The sequence below is a fragment of the Lissotriton helveticus genome, chromosome 2_2 (assembly GCF_964261635.1).
Source record: "Lissotriton helveticus chromosome 2_2, aLisHel1.1, whole genome shotgun sequence".
Classification (NCBI taxonomy): Eukaryota; Metazoa; Chordata; class Amphibia; order Caudata; family Salamandridae; genus Lissotriton; species Lissotriton helveticus.
In genome coordinates this window covers 33,869,828-33,884,388 of record NC_136060.1, presented here as the reverse complement: position 1 = coordinate 33,884,388, position 14,561 = coordinate 33,869,828, and the positions used below count along the sequence as shown (strand labels likewise).

The 14,561-nt window shown below is 47.1% G+C and overlaps 1 protein-coding gene across 2 annotated transcripts in view; it reads right to left on the bottom strand.

Moving 5' to 3' along the window:
• SNX25 (sorting nexin 25) overlaps nucleotides 1-14,561 on the bottom strand; it is a 1,269,225-nt gene that overhangs the window by 957,919 nt on the left and 296,745 nt on the right. For both annotated transcript variants that reach the window (XM_078678040.1, XM_078678039.1), the window contains one exon: nucleotides 12,712-12,796. In XM_078678040.1, coding sequence (XP_078534166.1) covers nucleotides 12,712-12,796 — 85 coding nt within the window. The remainder of the gene's footprint in view (nucleotides 1-12,711; nucleotides 12,797-14,561) is intronic.

Below are 14,561 nucleotides of genomic sequence, written 5' to 3'. Positions count from 1 at the left end.
TCTGCACTGGCTCCCGGTCAACAAGAGAATCACCTTCCGTCTCCTCACCCACGCGCACAAAGCCCTACACGACCAAGGCCCGAGCTACCTCAACAACCGGATCAACTTCTACACTCCCAAGCGCCTCCTCAGATCAACCAACCACGCCCTCGCCGCCGTCCCCCGCATCCGAAGAGAGACAACAGGAGGAAGGTCCTTCTCCTACCTGGCCGCCAAGACCTGGAACTCACTTCCCACCAATCTGCGCCTGACCCAAGACCACCTCTCCTTCAGGAAGAAGCTCAAGACTTGGCTGTTCGAGCAGTAGCGGCCCTCCCCCCTCCCAGCGCCTTGAGACCCTACGGGTGAGTAGTGCGCTTTACAAATGACCTGATTGATTGATTGATTGACACTGAGCCCGCCCCACCCCTCCTCCGAGGTCACTGCTTGCAGTTTCAAATTTAAGGCAGTTTTGTTTACTTTGTGCACCGTTCGCACCCGCAACTTAATCCTCCCCACACACACACACACACACACAACACTGCTTGACTGCCCCCCACTACTCCTCCGAGGTAAGTAACACCACTACTTCCGCAGCTTTGGCCTGCACGAGCTGTGTCATATTGGTAAATAAGGCGAGCCCTTGGTGAGCCGTGGGTACAGACTGATGGCTCTCTGGTGCGTGCATTTCAAGCGGCCCGGTGTTCGCAGTTTCCCAGATGCACCAACAAGTGCGACACAAAACAAGGAAAGTTGGTTGGTGATAAAGAGCGTACCATGCTCGGGGTACGGGCCAGATGATCTAGCAAACGAGGCAGTCCCAGCGCCTATTCAAAAAAGTAATCCCCGGTAAATGCATCTATGAAATAAAAACATCAGTCCTGCCAAGTATCACGCATCAGACGTGACACTAACGCTTTTCAGTGTGGTGGTCCGCATCACCACACTGAAATGCAGTCACACATAATGCAGTACTTTCTGCTGTCACAAAAAGTGCATTGCAAACAACTGTATGTGGCAGCTGGCAGGGCGATCAAGTGCCTGCACTGGCTTCTCCCAAAGGCTTTGGGCGCTCCCTGCAGCTGAGCACGCTGAGTCTCACAGCGGCATCCTGAGCCAGCAGTTCCGCTACAATGTATCGTTTTTTATTTCCGTGGCGCCATGGGGCTGAGGGACACAAGTCTTAGACTTGCCGTAGCGCCGTAAGAGCATGTGACATGACGTCCTGCTACCAAAGGGCGCAGGGAGTTAAACATTTTGTAAAGACTCTGGTGCAGAGAGGCTCGCCTGCTTGCTCAGTCTCACTGGTTTGGGGGCCTGGCCAGGAGCACGGGCATCATGATGGTGCTCGGCTGCTGGCTCACTAATTAAACAAGAACGTTCCCTAATATGGAAATCGAAAATGGAACACTACAGTGCTGCATCTCCACAGCAAGTGCAGAGGGTTTTTTTCTGCGTCGAAGGGCGGACGAAGCCATGAGGGTGTACGAGGACAGTGGTGGATGGAGGAGCTACAACAGAAAGTGGCGCCCCTAGCGGTAACAAGGTTACGCTGAGGGCGTTGTTATTGGGCCTTAAGCGCCATGGGCAGGTAAGAAATACTAGGAGCAGCCCGCGAGGGCTATTTTGGGAAGTATATAACACGCAGGAAAGTTATGACATGTCTTCCGTTTTGGAAAAAAACGAAAACCTTGAGAGGGTGGCCGTGGCGTTAGAGTCCACGCAGGACGGCACTACATCGATGACCCTCACCTGACAGAGTGTCTCTATCACTCAGGTCAGTCAGGCAGCATGGACGCACGGCATGATAAGCATGAGAGGCATGGGCACTGCAGGGAGACTGCACTCGGCAGTGCTGCACAGCTGTGCGCCAGCGACCCAGTGCTTTCAGAAGCCAGACTGAAGTTCACAACAAGTAAGTATTTTCTGGTCAGTGCCAACCTGCCACTGACTTTACAGTAGTCATGTTGTTACAATACATTTATGTTACAGTACAGCAGCACGCACGCAGTCTGCAGGTCTGATCATTATTTCAATAAAATCTCATATTCAGGGCTTCTCTGTCTCGTCATCCTTTTGAGGTTTCAGATCATCTGCAAGATCTGATCCTTTCATTAATGCAGGCAGGTCTGATCATATTACACAGAGTGTTATGATGATGATCTTCACAGTGACTTACAGGTGTGCGTGTATCCTGTTCTACCAAGGAGATCTGCATCATAAATCATCAGTAAGTGTATGAAAGCTCTAGTTGGTATTATTAAAGTGAACACATTTCTGCCTGACAAGTATTGCTGGTGTTATGCCCCAGCCATCATGAGACCAGTGTGCAACTGACTCTTGTGTTATAGTGGGTAGCACACCAGACCCCGGGTCGATCGACGGCTGAGCTATTATTGATCTTTATAGTATAGCTCTCAGTGTCTTTTCCAAATAACGTTCAGCCGGCCAGGCTGTGACCTAGACTATCGTGTGCCTGAGACAGCTTCTCCGGAGGCTTTCCCCCTAACAGTGCGATCAGGTATAAAGGCCACTATGTTAGTGGCCTTGAATTTCTGGTGCTTTGCAGCAGTTTAAAGAGTTTCTCGTTCGTCAGATGTGTGTAATTTCTCATATTTGTTTCCATCGTCTTCCTTTGCTGCTTGATTTTGCTCATGAGAAATTGTCACTCATAGTCGGTGAAATGTCACTCCTAATTACACTAAAATTATGAACATGTCACACATAGCAATCTTAAACCTTGGCAGCTATGAAACATGCACACAAATTCTCTGTTCAGTGTGTTAATTGTTGCTGTTTTCTCACGCCATCATACCAGCGTGAGGTATTTCTGATAGATGGCATACAAAGTGCACTCACCCCATCACCCTTTTCTCCCCTCCTCTCAAAGATACACCGGAGTCCTGTTTGATTTTTCGCAGTGTGTCAATTTTAAGTATAGTTCCAGGCCAATTACTCCATTGGCCTCTTTTATTTATTGTAAAAACTCTTTAAAACTTGTTTATCAACATCACAGTATTCAAATACTCACACGTATATACATAGACATAGTCATTTTATTTACATCCCGTTCTCCAACGGGGCTTTGCTTGACCTTCGGGCTGTGCCAGCAGGCCACAACCAAGTTAGCCTGCTCCCTTTAAGTTAACCGCCCTCCGGTCAACAGAGCCGCAGGTAAATAATCTGCCACCACTTGTGGCAACCAACGGCTTCCAGGGTAGGGCTAGAGAATCCAGGGCCACCAGCAGGTCGGCCCCAAATCTCCCGCCAGCCCAGAGCCCATGATGATTTTAAGACCTGTTCTAGGGTAAGAAATGGCACTGACCAAAGGAGTCCCTGTGATACCTCTTGTCCAGGACCCCGCCACGGGGCGAGGCGCTTACAGGCGGACTCGACCCCCCCCTGCACTCAAGAGCTTCCGAGATGGCCCCTAATATCGTTTGTATTAAAAGTTCATTGCCCACTTCCGACAGGTGCACTCCATCTGTAGCATATAGCTCTGGCCTTGACGTGAGTATTAATTTGTGCCTAATGGTACGAATGCTCGATTTCTGAAGAATTTCCGCAACTGACTGATTTAACCTTTTCACTGACTTATTCACCGCTTTTTGAGGGGCGCCCCTTGCCCATTTCTGCCTTGGAATTACCTCGGACCATAGCAAGATCGCGTTAGGCAACATATTCCCGATTGCTGTCAGGGCAGTGAACAACGCCTCTTTTAAGCCCCTCCTACCTGCCGGAATCATGTTGTTGCCTCCAGAGTGTAGCACTAGTAATTCGGGGGTGGGCATGCCTCTGTTCATGGCCGCCCTCAGATCGCTAGGAACATCTGCTAAATGTTGTCCTCCCACCCCCACCCAATGGTGGTCAAGTCCTTGCGCCTCCCACGTTCTTAACTTGTGCGAATTCGTGAAGACCAGGCCAGCCCTGCGAATAAAAGAGTGGCCGCACCAGCATATCTGGGGTCTGTGTGCTGTGGTACCTAGGGCAAAATCGAGATAAAAAACCAGTCAAGACTACCTGTGTGCGATAAGGGGGGGCGCGCTACGAAACTCAAACTAATTGCGGGCGAACGTAACGCTCATAACAGGCTGACTTCCAACGACCTAATCTCTTAATGGTTTCCTCTGGGAGCCCCAGGCCTGCCGTTGTAGTTGCCACCCCGATACGGAATGAATGGGATGTGAAGTCAGTTGAGTCAACCTAGACAGCGCCAGCTTAACCACCCTTGTGAACTGAAATCTGGTGAGGGGTAAACCGTTCTTATGTAGCAGGACTCTGTCGTCGCTTCCTTGCGGCCTCATTTGCAAGAATTCCCCTGTTAGTCTTACCGGGCAGTATGTCACTCCCGCTACCCTGCCTAATGGTAACCAAATTCCTTTACCCAATGGGTCTGTCTTAGATCTCCGGACCCTGACTTTCAGGACGTCCCCTGCCATAATCAAGTCACCGCACCTTAAGCCCCCTTCCCTATCCGCCTTAGAGGCAGGGAGCAATTCCGATATCCTGAGTGCCCCACAGAATGCTAGTACGTAGGCTACCCTTAACAACTGAGTTTCGTATGGGGAGAAGCAAACCTTGGGCAGAGTCTCCAGGATATTTACCAACCTACTCAAGTCTATGGGTCTTCTTGAATCTTACACTCCCGGGGTTAGACGTTCCCATCCCTTAACAGCTTTCCTCACTCTCTGGTCCTTTGTTGGGTCCGCCACCCCCCTTAAGCCAGCATAAAATGCCATTGCGGACAATTGTCTTTTCATCATCGCTACTGATTTCCCGCTAGCTCTCTGGTGCACTATGAAACCCAAGACGCTCAGGGGAGAGAAAGTCTCAACTGCACCCGCCCCTTGTAAGTAATCTTGATAAAACTGCCACGACCTCTCATACATACTCTTAGTCTTGGGGGCAGGGATGCTGTTATCAGCTCAGGGGCTGCGGGGCACCAAGCTTCCATAGCCCCGCCGGGAAGTTCGTCATCTCTCTGTCTGCTTGCGGCCAGTGTGTGCGGAATTCTGCCAACTTAAAACGGGACAAGGTGTCAGCGGCTTGGTTGTCTACCCCAGGAACATGCTTTGCAGTAAAATGTACATTGCGACGCAGACATTGCAACACTAATTCTTTCAATAGGCGCAACAACCATGTGCACGTTGCTCTCTGATTGTTAATCACCATCACCAACGACATGCTGTCTGACCAGAAAACAATGTGCCTGTTTGCGAGCATTTCTCCCCACAAGTGCAGTGCCAGCACTATGGGAAACAGTTCTGAGAAGGTAACATTGCGTGTCAGGCCCTGTCGTGACCATTCTTCCGGCCAATGCTGCATGCACCACTTGTGACCCAGGATTGCCCTGAAGCCTACGCTACCTGCCGCATCTGTGAACAATTCAAGCTCTGCGTTCGAAGCGCTCGTCTACGCCATATCACGGACCCATTAAAGTTCTCCAAGAAGTCCTTCCAAATGTTTAGGTCCTTCCTCACTTCCGCTGATAGCCTAACTCTATGATGTTTAGCCCGCAGCCCTGACATTGCCCTAGCTATGCTCCTGGAGAAGGCCCTGCCCATCGGTATGACTCTCAAAGCAAAGTTCAGTTGTCCTACTAAGACTTGCAGCTGGTGTAGAGTGACCTTCCTTGCCCCCAAACAGGTGTCAATCGCATCCTTGAAGGCGGTCACCTTCGACCTGGGCAGCCTGCACACCCCTTCTCTAGTGTCGATTTCAATGCCTAAGAATCTTAAACATGTAGTTGGTCCTTCAGTTTTTTTCTGCTGCTAGCGGTACTCCTAGGGCTTTTGCCAGGTGCTGGAAGCCCAGAAGGGCCTTCCTGCATGACTGCTAACCCTGGGGACCCATGAACAAAAAGTCATCTAGATAATGTACCACTGCATGAGATTTGTCTGTAGAGAGAAATTGTTCCACCGCCCATTCTAAAAATCTGGCAAAAGACTCAAGCAATTGAACAGCCCATGGGCATGCAAAGATCAACAAAATAATCTCCTCTGAAGGTGAAACCCAAGAACTTAGTATCCTCCGGGTGCACTGGCAGGAGCCTAAATGCCGCCTCGATGTCGGACTTGGCCATTAAGGCCCCTTCCCCCATGGCCTGCAACTTTTGGATTGCGGTGTCAAACGTTGTGTAGCGCACCGTGCATAAGTCTGGGTCAAGCTTGTCATTAACGGATTGGCCAGGGGGGCAAGACAAATTGTGTATCAGGCGAAATTTCCCTATCTCTTTTTTAGGTACTAACCCCAGTGGAGAACAGACAAGATCAGGTTTTGGCAATTGTTTGAAAGGGCCCGCTACCCTACCCAAGGCAACTTCTTTAATTATTTTCTCTTCAGCTGTTTCCATGTTCTGCAACACAGAGCTCTGGTTGCGCGGGGGGACATTGCCTGGAGTAACTAAAGACGGGATACGGAAACCAGACATAAAACCATTGTGTAGAAACTGAGCCTCTTGAAGCTTGTCGTACTTGCTAAGGAGGTGTGTCAGCACATGAGTCTTAATGGGAGTTGGCAGATTTTTCGGATGTCTGAGGGGGCCGCCCTTTAGCTGCAGCCTGGGCCGGCTGTTCTTTTGGCCTTCCTGACTTCTTAAAACATCTGACCTCGGGATGTGATGGACCCCCACAGAAGGAGCAGCAATGCTTGAATCTACACGTAGCCCCTCTGGTGCACTCATTTTTGTTATACAGCCAGCAGGCCTGCTTTTTATCTCCTGCCCCCCTGTCGCTCCGAAAGGGCTGATTGTGTGAAGGGTAACTAGTCTTAATCACCGGTGCAGAGGAATGAAATACCGCATACCATACATTAATCTCGCGTTGGTCCCATGCTATGTTGGGGTGTACTGCCTTCATTTGCCGAACTTAGTGTCATACTGTAACCACCCTGTGCCTGGGAACTCTGAGGCCGCCCCATGTATCAAAGATATGTAGCTGATTATCTGAGGGGCCAGCGCGGGGTACCTCTCTACCATGATAGCAGCGTAAATGGCGAATCCTGTAATCCAATTCTTTATAGACCAGTCAACCCATACCTTTTTCTGCTTGTACTCGCCTTCTTTACCAACCCTCGCCTTACCTGGAACCACCCCTGCATTGATGAGATTGAATACGTCAATAAATTCTCCCTTTAGAATCTTTTCTTTGGTGTCAGAGGGTACATGCCACGTTATGTCCGCAGATGGCGAAAGGGTCATGGACGAGGAACCGTAAATTAAAGGGCTGTAAGCTAACGACGGCTGCCCTGTCGGCATCGGTCCTCCTTGAATCTGATTACCTGTTGGCCCTGTCACGTTTGCACCGGTGTTTGCTGTTTGCCTCTGGGGGGACAAAGTTACTACGTTTGGGGATGTACCCATCGCCATCGGTCCTACGAATCCAGGGTAAGCTGAGGAGAGAACAATTGCGCTGGCAGGGCAATTACTAAGTGCCTCCCCGTGTGAAGTTGTCGCTTGTACGCCTGGGGATTGCGCTACCCCCCCAGACTGCACCCAAACTTGTGCTATTCCGCTACCCGGCTGAGCGACCACTGGGGGGAAGGATGCTTGTACACCGGGCACATCCGCATTTGCGACGGGCGCCACCCCAGACTGCGTAATGTTAGACTGAGTGTTGCTTCCCCCTACTGCGCCCGACTGGGGGATACTGTTTTCTTTTGTTGTGTTAGGTATCAAGTCTATTGTTTCGAGCACCTCTTTCTCACCTGAGGCTGCTGATTGGGCCTCGACTGCCCTCGGCCGCTTTTCTTTTGAGGCCTCTTTAAACCTTTTCGGTGTGCGCCGAGCTTGCTTGCTCGTCCTCTTTCTTCCTGGGAATCTGCTCTTGCCCCTTCTCTCATAGTCTTTAACGCCCAATCGACGCTTTTTTCCTTTGTAAACTCCAGCAGTTCCGTCAATGCCAGGTAGTCATCTCTTTTGGCCGTGGACCCCTTGCCCTTCGTTGGCCGTTTCGGCGGCATTCTGCACTTAATAGAATAGAAAAGTGTTAGACCTGAATTTTGATGACCAAACGCTTCCTGGTTAGCCACCCATTTGTTACCTGGTGTCACAAATACTAAGCACTCCGATTATGTAGATACATTGTTGGGGTTAAATATAAATCAGCAAAATATGTTATGTGATAGTATTTCATAGCGTAGGATAGCAACAAAAATGGCTAACGATGGATATTAGGATGCCTATCTTCCTTAATGTTCTTACTCAAGATATCACTACTCTTAATGTTGTGCCTCCCAGCGCCCCAGACAGGAAACCAGTGAAGAGCATGCCCACATTGATAAGCTACAAAGTATCTTTTGCCCTTTATACAATTAGTGTAGTTAAAGATTCCATCTGCTGCTGCGAAGGCCAGGCTGTATTAAATGCTACCGTACTATACCAGTGCTGATATAAACTGTTAAACGCTGCAGCATGAAGGGCAAATTAAACGGCGCCGCTCTAAGGCATTATAACAACTATTATGGGCCCTTGGGTTCGCCACATAAATATGGAGCCTCGCGCATGAATTTCGTCTGCCAGTTAAAGGGTAGTGGAAATGCCTGGGATCGAACCTGGGCCCTCGAACTTGCAAAGCATGGGCTCTAACACTGAGCTACATCCCCCCGGGCCAGCGAACACAGGCGCAGCCCTCTGACCGGCAGAAGATAAAAATGCAGAATATCGCCCCGCGATTGCGCACACAAACGCTCCCAACCCGATTCAACCCCATTCAACTCGAGGCCGGCCCCAGACACGCACTCGAGTAGCTCGCAGACACGGACCCGATTCTGTTATGCCCTCGCCCGCGGCGAACATTTTCCGCATCTCCACGCTCACTCGTCTCAAACATCCCGCACACTAAGCTGGTCGCATCGCGTACACTCACCCGCCTCGACCAGCGCCAGGCTCTCCGCACGGATCACAAACAATACACTCAAATCGCGCACGGATCACACCTACACTTTCCACACACTATCGCACTGCGAGGCCCACTCACCTGCGCCTGAAGGCGGATGACTTGACTTTCCACGCGCCCCGGCTGCTGCGACACGGTTACACCAGGACTTCTTCTGCGACGTCCGACTCCTGGGAGGCGATGTGGACAAAGAGGAGGCGTGAACTGAGGCGCTGGCTTTTCAAGCCTCGCGCTCTCGAACTGCTTCCGGGTCACTCTGACCCTTTCTCCTGACGCGCTTCCTGTTTTTCTACCCTTATCCCTTCCGGGTTGCGCGACCCGGAAGGGACCCCCCCTCTCCCTATTCGGCCCTTTGGCTGCCACTAACGGGGCTACGCCCCTTATGTGGGGTGGCCCCCTGCATTATTCCCCGTCCAATTTCTTTGACGAATCGTGTTTTGCTTCCGAGTGTATGGGAAAAGGAATCGACAACGTTGAAACTGTTTAAATGATTGAGGTTTAACAAACTTCTAATTTCCTTCCATAACAGAATGAGTGTTCTTTATTTTCCGCTTTATATGGGAAGCTGCACTGAAATCTCACGAAGGTCAGATCATCCTTTATTTATTGGAAGGCAACATAACATGTGACTCTTTGAATAGTCAAGTCGCAGCAGGCATGGCGGAGGCCAGGCCAGCCCAGGAGGTGGCGAGAGGGGCGGGAGGAGCCAGCAGCCGACAAGCACAGGTGGCAAGGGCTGCAGACCTCCGCATATACTCAATCTTCAGTCAGACGTTTCTCTCCTGGCCCCCAAAAATGGTCTTCATACCTCAGATTTCTATAACCACGAGTAAAACGTCCTTACTATAGTAAATGAGGCCATCGAATTAAAGAGAAACTCTGGATGGACATGACACTCGTTGGATCGGAGAGGAAATGTGTTAATTAATGGCAAGCTTTAGTGCTGTGTGAGGTTAAGCGCGCCTTGTGGCCTGCTGCAGGTAGGGCTGGTCTTTGCTCCGATAGCGCCCCGGGCAAAATTACATTTGGCATCCTTCATGCTTACTTATCCCATTCCCTCTCCTCTCTCCCCCAAGGTATTCCCTTTAACCTTTTCTAAGTGTTATGTTAAGCAGGAGTTGCTGTTAGGCTCAGTGTTTAATTTGTTAAAAAAAGAAGTGCAATTGGCCAGAATTTTTCCAAAGAGGCCATGGCCCAGTTTTACCAAAGCGCACACTTTTGCTTTTAAAAGAGACTTGAAGCCAGTGGCATGAGTGAAGCAGCTAATTCAGGTACAGTTACTATTTAGTTGCATTGTTTTTAGGTCGAGCGTCAACAGAGCTGCTTATGGCAAAGCGTAGGTTACAGGGTTTAGCCAGGACTTTGTTTGTATTACTTTTACTAGAACGCTGAAAATGCAATAAAACCAGTTCCTCATGAACATGGGCACAATCGGCTTCATTTACACATTAACAATGTGAAGTGAGTGGCAGGGGAGACATTTGTGTTGGCGGGGACCGCAGGAGATCAGTCCACTCCAGAGTGGGCACCAGGCAGGGAGGGGTGAAGGGATGGGGGAGCAGGTAAGGATTTTTGGGAACATGGGGTTTGAAGAAAGATCATCCATCCCTAGCAAAGGGATGGGAGAACCAAAGGCGAAATAAGTAAATCTGAAAAACAAGCAGAACACCAGGGACATAAGCAACAATCTTCTACCCAGCGCTTTTTGAACCACTTAACAGCACGTTTGTGGACACAATGTGGATGTTATTTCATCATGAATTTCATTTTTGTGAAAGCATGCCAGCTGCACCCTTGGAGCGTGTTAAAAAACATAACAGCAAAAGGCAATGAGTAAATATTTGTCAGAGGCCTGGTCACTGTCTTCCACCATATCTCAAATCATCGCAGTCATCTTGCACAAATTAGAAGAATTTGAGATTTCACAGCTTGAGACTGCTGTACCTCCACTCCCCCAGGAGGACATGGGCTCAAGGTGTCCCTACCCTTTTCCCTAAAGGCCTTTTAAAGAAAGCATTTTCAGAACATGGAGAAAGAGTCCCCGTGTCCTGGAATGGTGAGCTCAATATTTTCTTCAGAGTTGCAGGCAGCCAATCAGACTGCTTAGTATAATGGAACGTACCAAAATGGCCAAAGGAAGACAAAGCTCCGTAAGATAATGAGAAGGCCCAATTTATTTTATTTTTAAAATATTAGGTCCCAAGGAACTGCAGAGGGCACAACCGTCCAGATATTCCAAACCATTTTAACCCCTTTATGTCCAACTTAAGCCCCTACTTAAATGCTAAGTTCTCGAAAATGGCTTCATGGATTTACACCAAATGACAAAAAGCATGTTTTCTAAGTAAAATTAGAACTTTTTGCCAAATATGATTGATTTCCGTTCAGCCATTATTCTAGTTTTGGACATCCAAGTTTCGTATAGAAATTAACATTGGAATTTCTTTTTCTTGGCCCCTGCAGGACGGTTCAGCGCAAAACTTTACATGAAGGATTCAAGTTTTTGGAGAAAGGTTTGGTGCAAATGGTACAAAAGTTATTAGTGAAACAAACGCCACTCTTTCAATGGGAACTGTGACCTAATTATACACAGTAGTGTAAATATATACATACACATATTTATTTCTATTATCAAGGTGAATGCTTACTGTTATCTTTGAAAATTACATATATACACACACGTGTGTGTGTAATTTTTGGAGAAAACAGTAAGCTTTCACCCATCGAACAAGGCAATAACGTCTTGCTAGTACTGAAATGTGTGGTTAAGCTGCATTGTTCAATAAACCGTACTCAATTTGTCATGCACTAAGCCCGGATTGTCTTATCTTTCAGTTGGCGTGTGTATATGCAGATGGCTGTGTTTGTTTTTTGGGCTTCTGATTCTTAACATTAAGACCTATAGATCTATATAAGATACTATGCACAGATGTTTTTGTACCAGAGGAATATTTGAGATCTGCTTTTCATTAGAAAAGTGGAGCATTTCTTTCTTCGAGAACTTTGTGCGCTCTTCTGTACGCCTATTCGCCTAATTTAGTACCTATGTCAAAAATAGTAACCAAGTTCCTATCTTGTAAACCTGATTATCGTTTTTATGTTTTTTAGTACTCAGCAAGGAACCGGAGTGACTTACAATGGCAGTATACCATATATTATGGTTGTATACTTCATTCTAAATGCAGTGGAAATCTACAGATAGTGGTGGTATCATGGTTTTGACAAAGTGGCTTGGAAAGTAGAGCCTAAAAGGCGTGCCTGTGAGACAGTTAGCTAGGCTTTTGAGAGGACATGGAGCTGTGGAGCGCGACATAGCACTCTATTCTGGGTGGAGAGTAACTAATGGAGATGAACCGAGCACAGAAGTGCATGGGCACTTATTTATAGGCTATGTAGCGAAAAGACATAATTGCCTTCACTTGAGGGCCATAGACATTAAATATTTTCTTCAAATAAACTCTTATTGATTTCCTAATTCAGAAAAACTTAGGCGACCGGTTATCACTTTGATGAATTGCAGTGGAATGCAGATAAGTACCACAGCTTCCATAGACGCTAAGAAAGTGTGGATATCACAAGGGCATTCCCAATGTGAATGATGAATGAATCATATTTGTCCTTCTTAAAGGGGGCTGCATGCTAACAAACCAGAACATTTAGCACATGGTGACACAACAGTCTGCATGCTAACAAACCAGAACATTTAGCACAATGTGACACCACAGACTCACATGTATTTCCAAAGACAAACCGAGCATCGATAGATTGGAGACTGGAAAATCATTAAAACAATAACAAACGATAATAAAATTGTACAAACACTGTCAATTGAGCTTACCTTCCTTCAGAGCTTTATCCAAAGTGTGAGAAATGACCACTCGTCTTGAATGACTTGGTTCATACGAATTTCCGTACAGGTGGCTCTAAAATACAAAGAAGGTGCGTATCACTGCTTTGAGAGAATGGAGCACGGATATGGCATATAGTACTGCATGAAAGACTTCCAGTCAAATATTACATCATCGGCTTTGTTCATATGGAAAAAAGGAGGACAGTAAAAGGATCTTTCTCACATGACATTACTCTCATTACTGGTCACTAAAATATTGGCTATTTTCATTCCGTTATTTTAACTAATTCACCCTTGACAGTTTACATGCATCCATCTTATTTTTCACCTGTTTTCAAAGCAATCGTTCAAAGTTGTGTCTATTACAAATCATATGTACATAAGGGCTATAAATATTGATCATACACATACCAGTTGAGCAACCCAATATAATGAAACATTAACAGAGACTATCTGTGTAGATGTACTGTTACTAGGAATGTTCTCACTCTTTCTGATTATTTGATGGTCATGAACCCTTGCCAACCCACAAAAAAAGGTGTTTGTGTAAATATTTAGCGTATCATCACAATATATCACGTCAGATGTTCATTCTTGTTCGGTGGGAGGGCATCCTATACCCCATCTTAACGCTACGCTTATGCTGCTACGAATTTACATGAACTCTTATGAGTGTCTTTTTTCATAATTAGCACCATCACAAAGGGGCGGGGAGGGGGGCGGGGCGGAAGGAGAGTTAACTGCACTGCCACAGTTTCGGATAATAATCAAATACTCTCTCCCAGCAAGTGTACATTGGAGGTCAGGCCCATATCCAGTCAAAATAATCCCCCTCAGGATCTCTACACTTAGGGCTGTACAGGTTCACATTCAGTCCCATGGACTTTATACACCCAGGGAATAATTTATTCCATATAATAATTTGAAATGTACAAGCGGAGATCTACTATTTAGTAACAACTTATGTGTGTTTATAGAGCAGTATTGCCAAATATTACCAGACGTTATTGCACTCAAGTCTTTGAATCTAGCTCTTTTTTGCATGTGCTTTCGGGTGCTAACATTGTCTCAGCTATTGCATTATAAGGTTTTAGCAGTCCTTGGGGAGCCACAAAGGCATGTACTATCAAAAGAACAAATAATCTGGGGGGTGGAGCAGGGAAATCTGGGCTATCCTCCTTTAGTGTATGTTCAAGCCTGAAATGTAGAAATAGGGTGTAGCTTTAGCTTTCCATTTAAAGAGCTCTAATGTAATGAACTGGCAATCAATAAAAATATCACCCAAAGTCCTCAGGCGCTAGTCAGTCAATTGTCTTTGGGCCTTAGATTATTAAGAAGCAGGTAGCATGGCATTGTTTATAATTGTAAGCGAGGGGGAGAAGAGTCCGCTCAATACCACCAAAGCAGGCAATCTATGTCAAGCGTCCATGGTACTTTTTGCAATCTCTGAGCAGAACGCTTCAGCCAGACTGGTCTCAGGAACTAAAAAAAATAACCACATTTCTCCAACCATGAAAGCTTTGTACTAGCTACCGTACGAGGCAAGAATACATCTAAAGATCGCCTGCATGACTCACAAAGCCCTGCATAGCAATACCCCCCAGCTACTTAGCACTAAAGCTTGAGCGATCAGGAGGATGCAGACTATTGCGTAGTGCAAGTTCATTACTACTCAAACTACAATCCTTCCACAAAAAGAGAACTGGTTGCAAAGCATTCTTGGGGATAGAGCCGAAGATCTGGAACTCCCTACCTCCAGTCATTTGCGGAATCACTTCCTTTACCTCCTTTAAAAAAGAAGTAAAACTGCTCCTAATGAACAAATTCACATCCTAAGA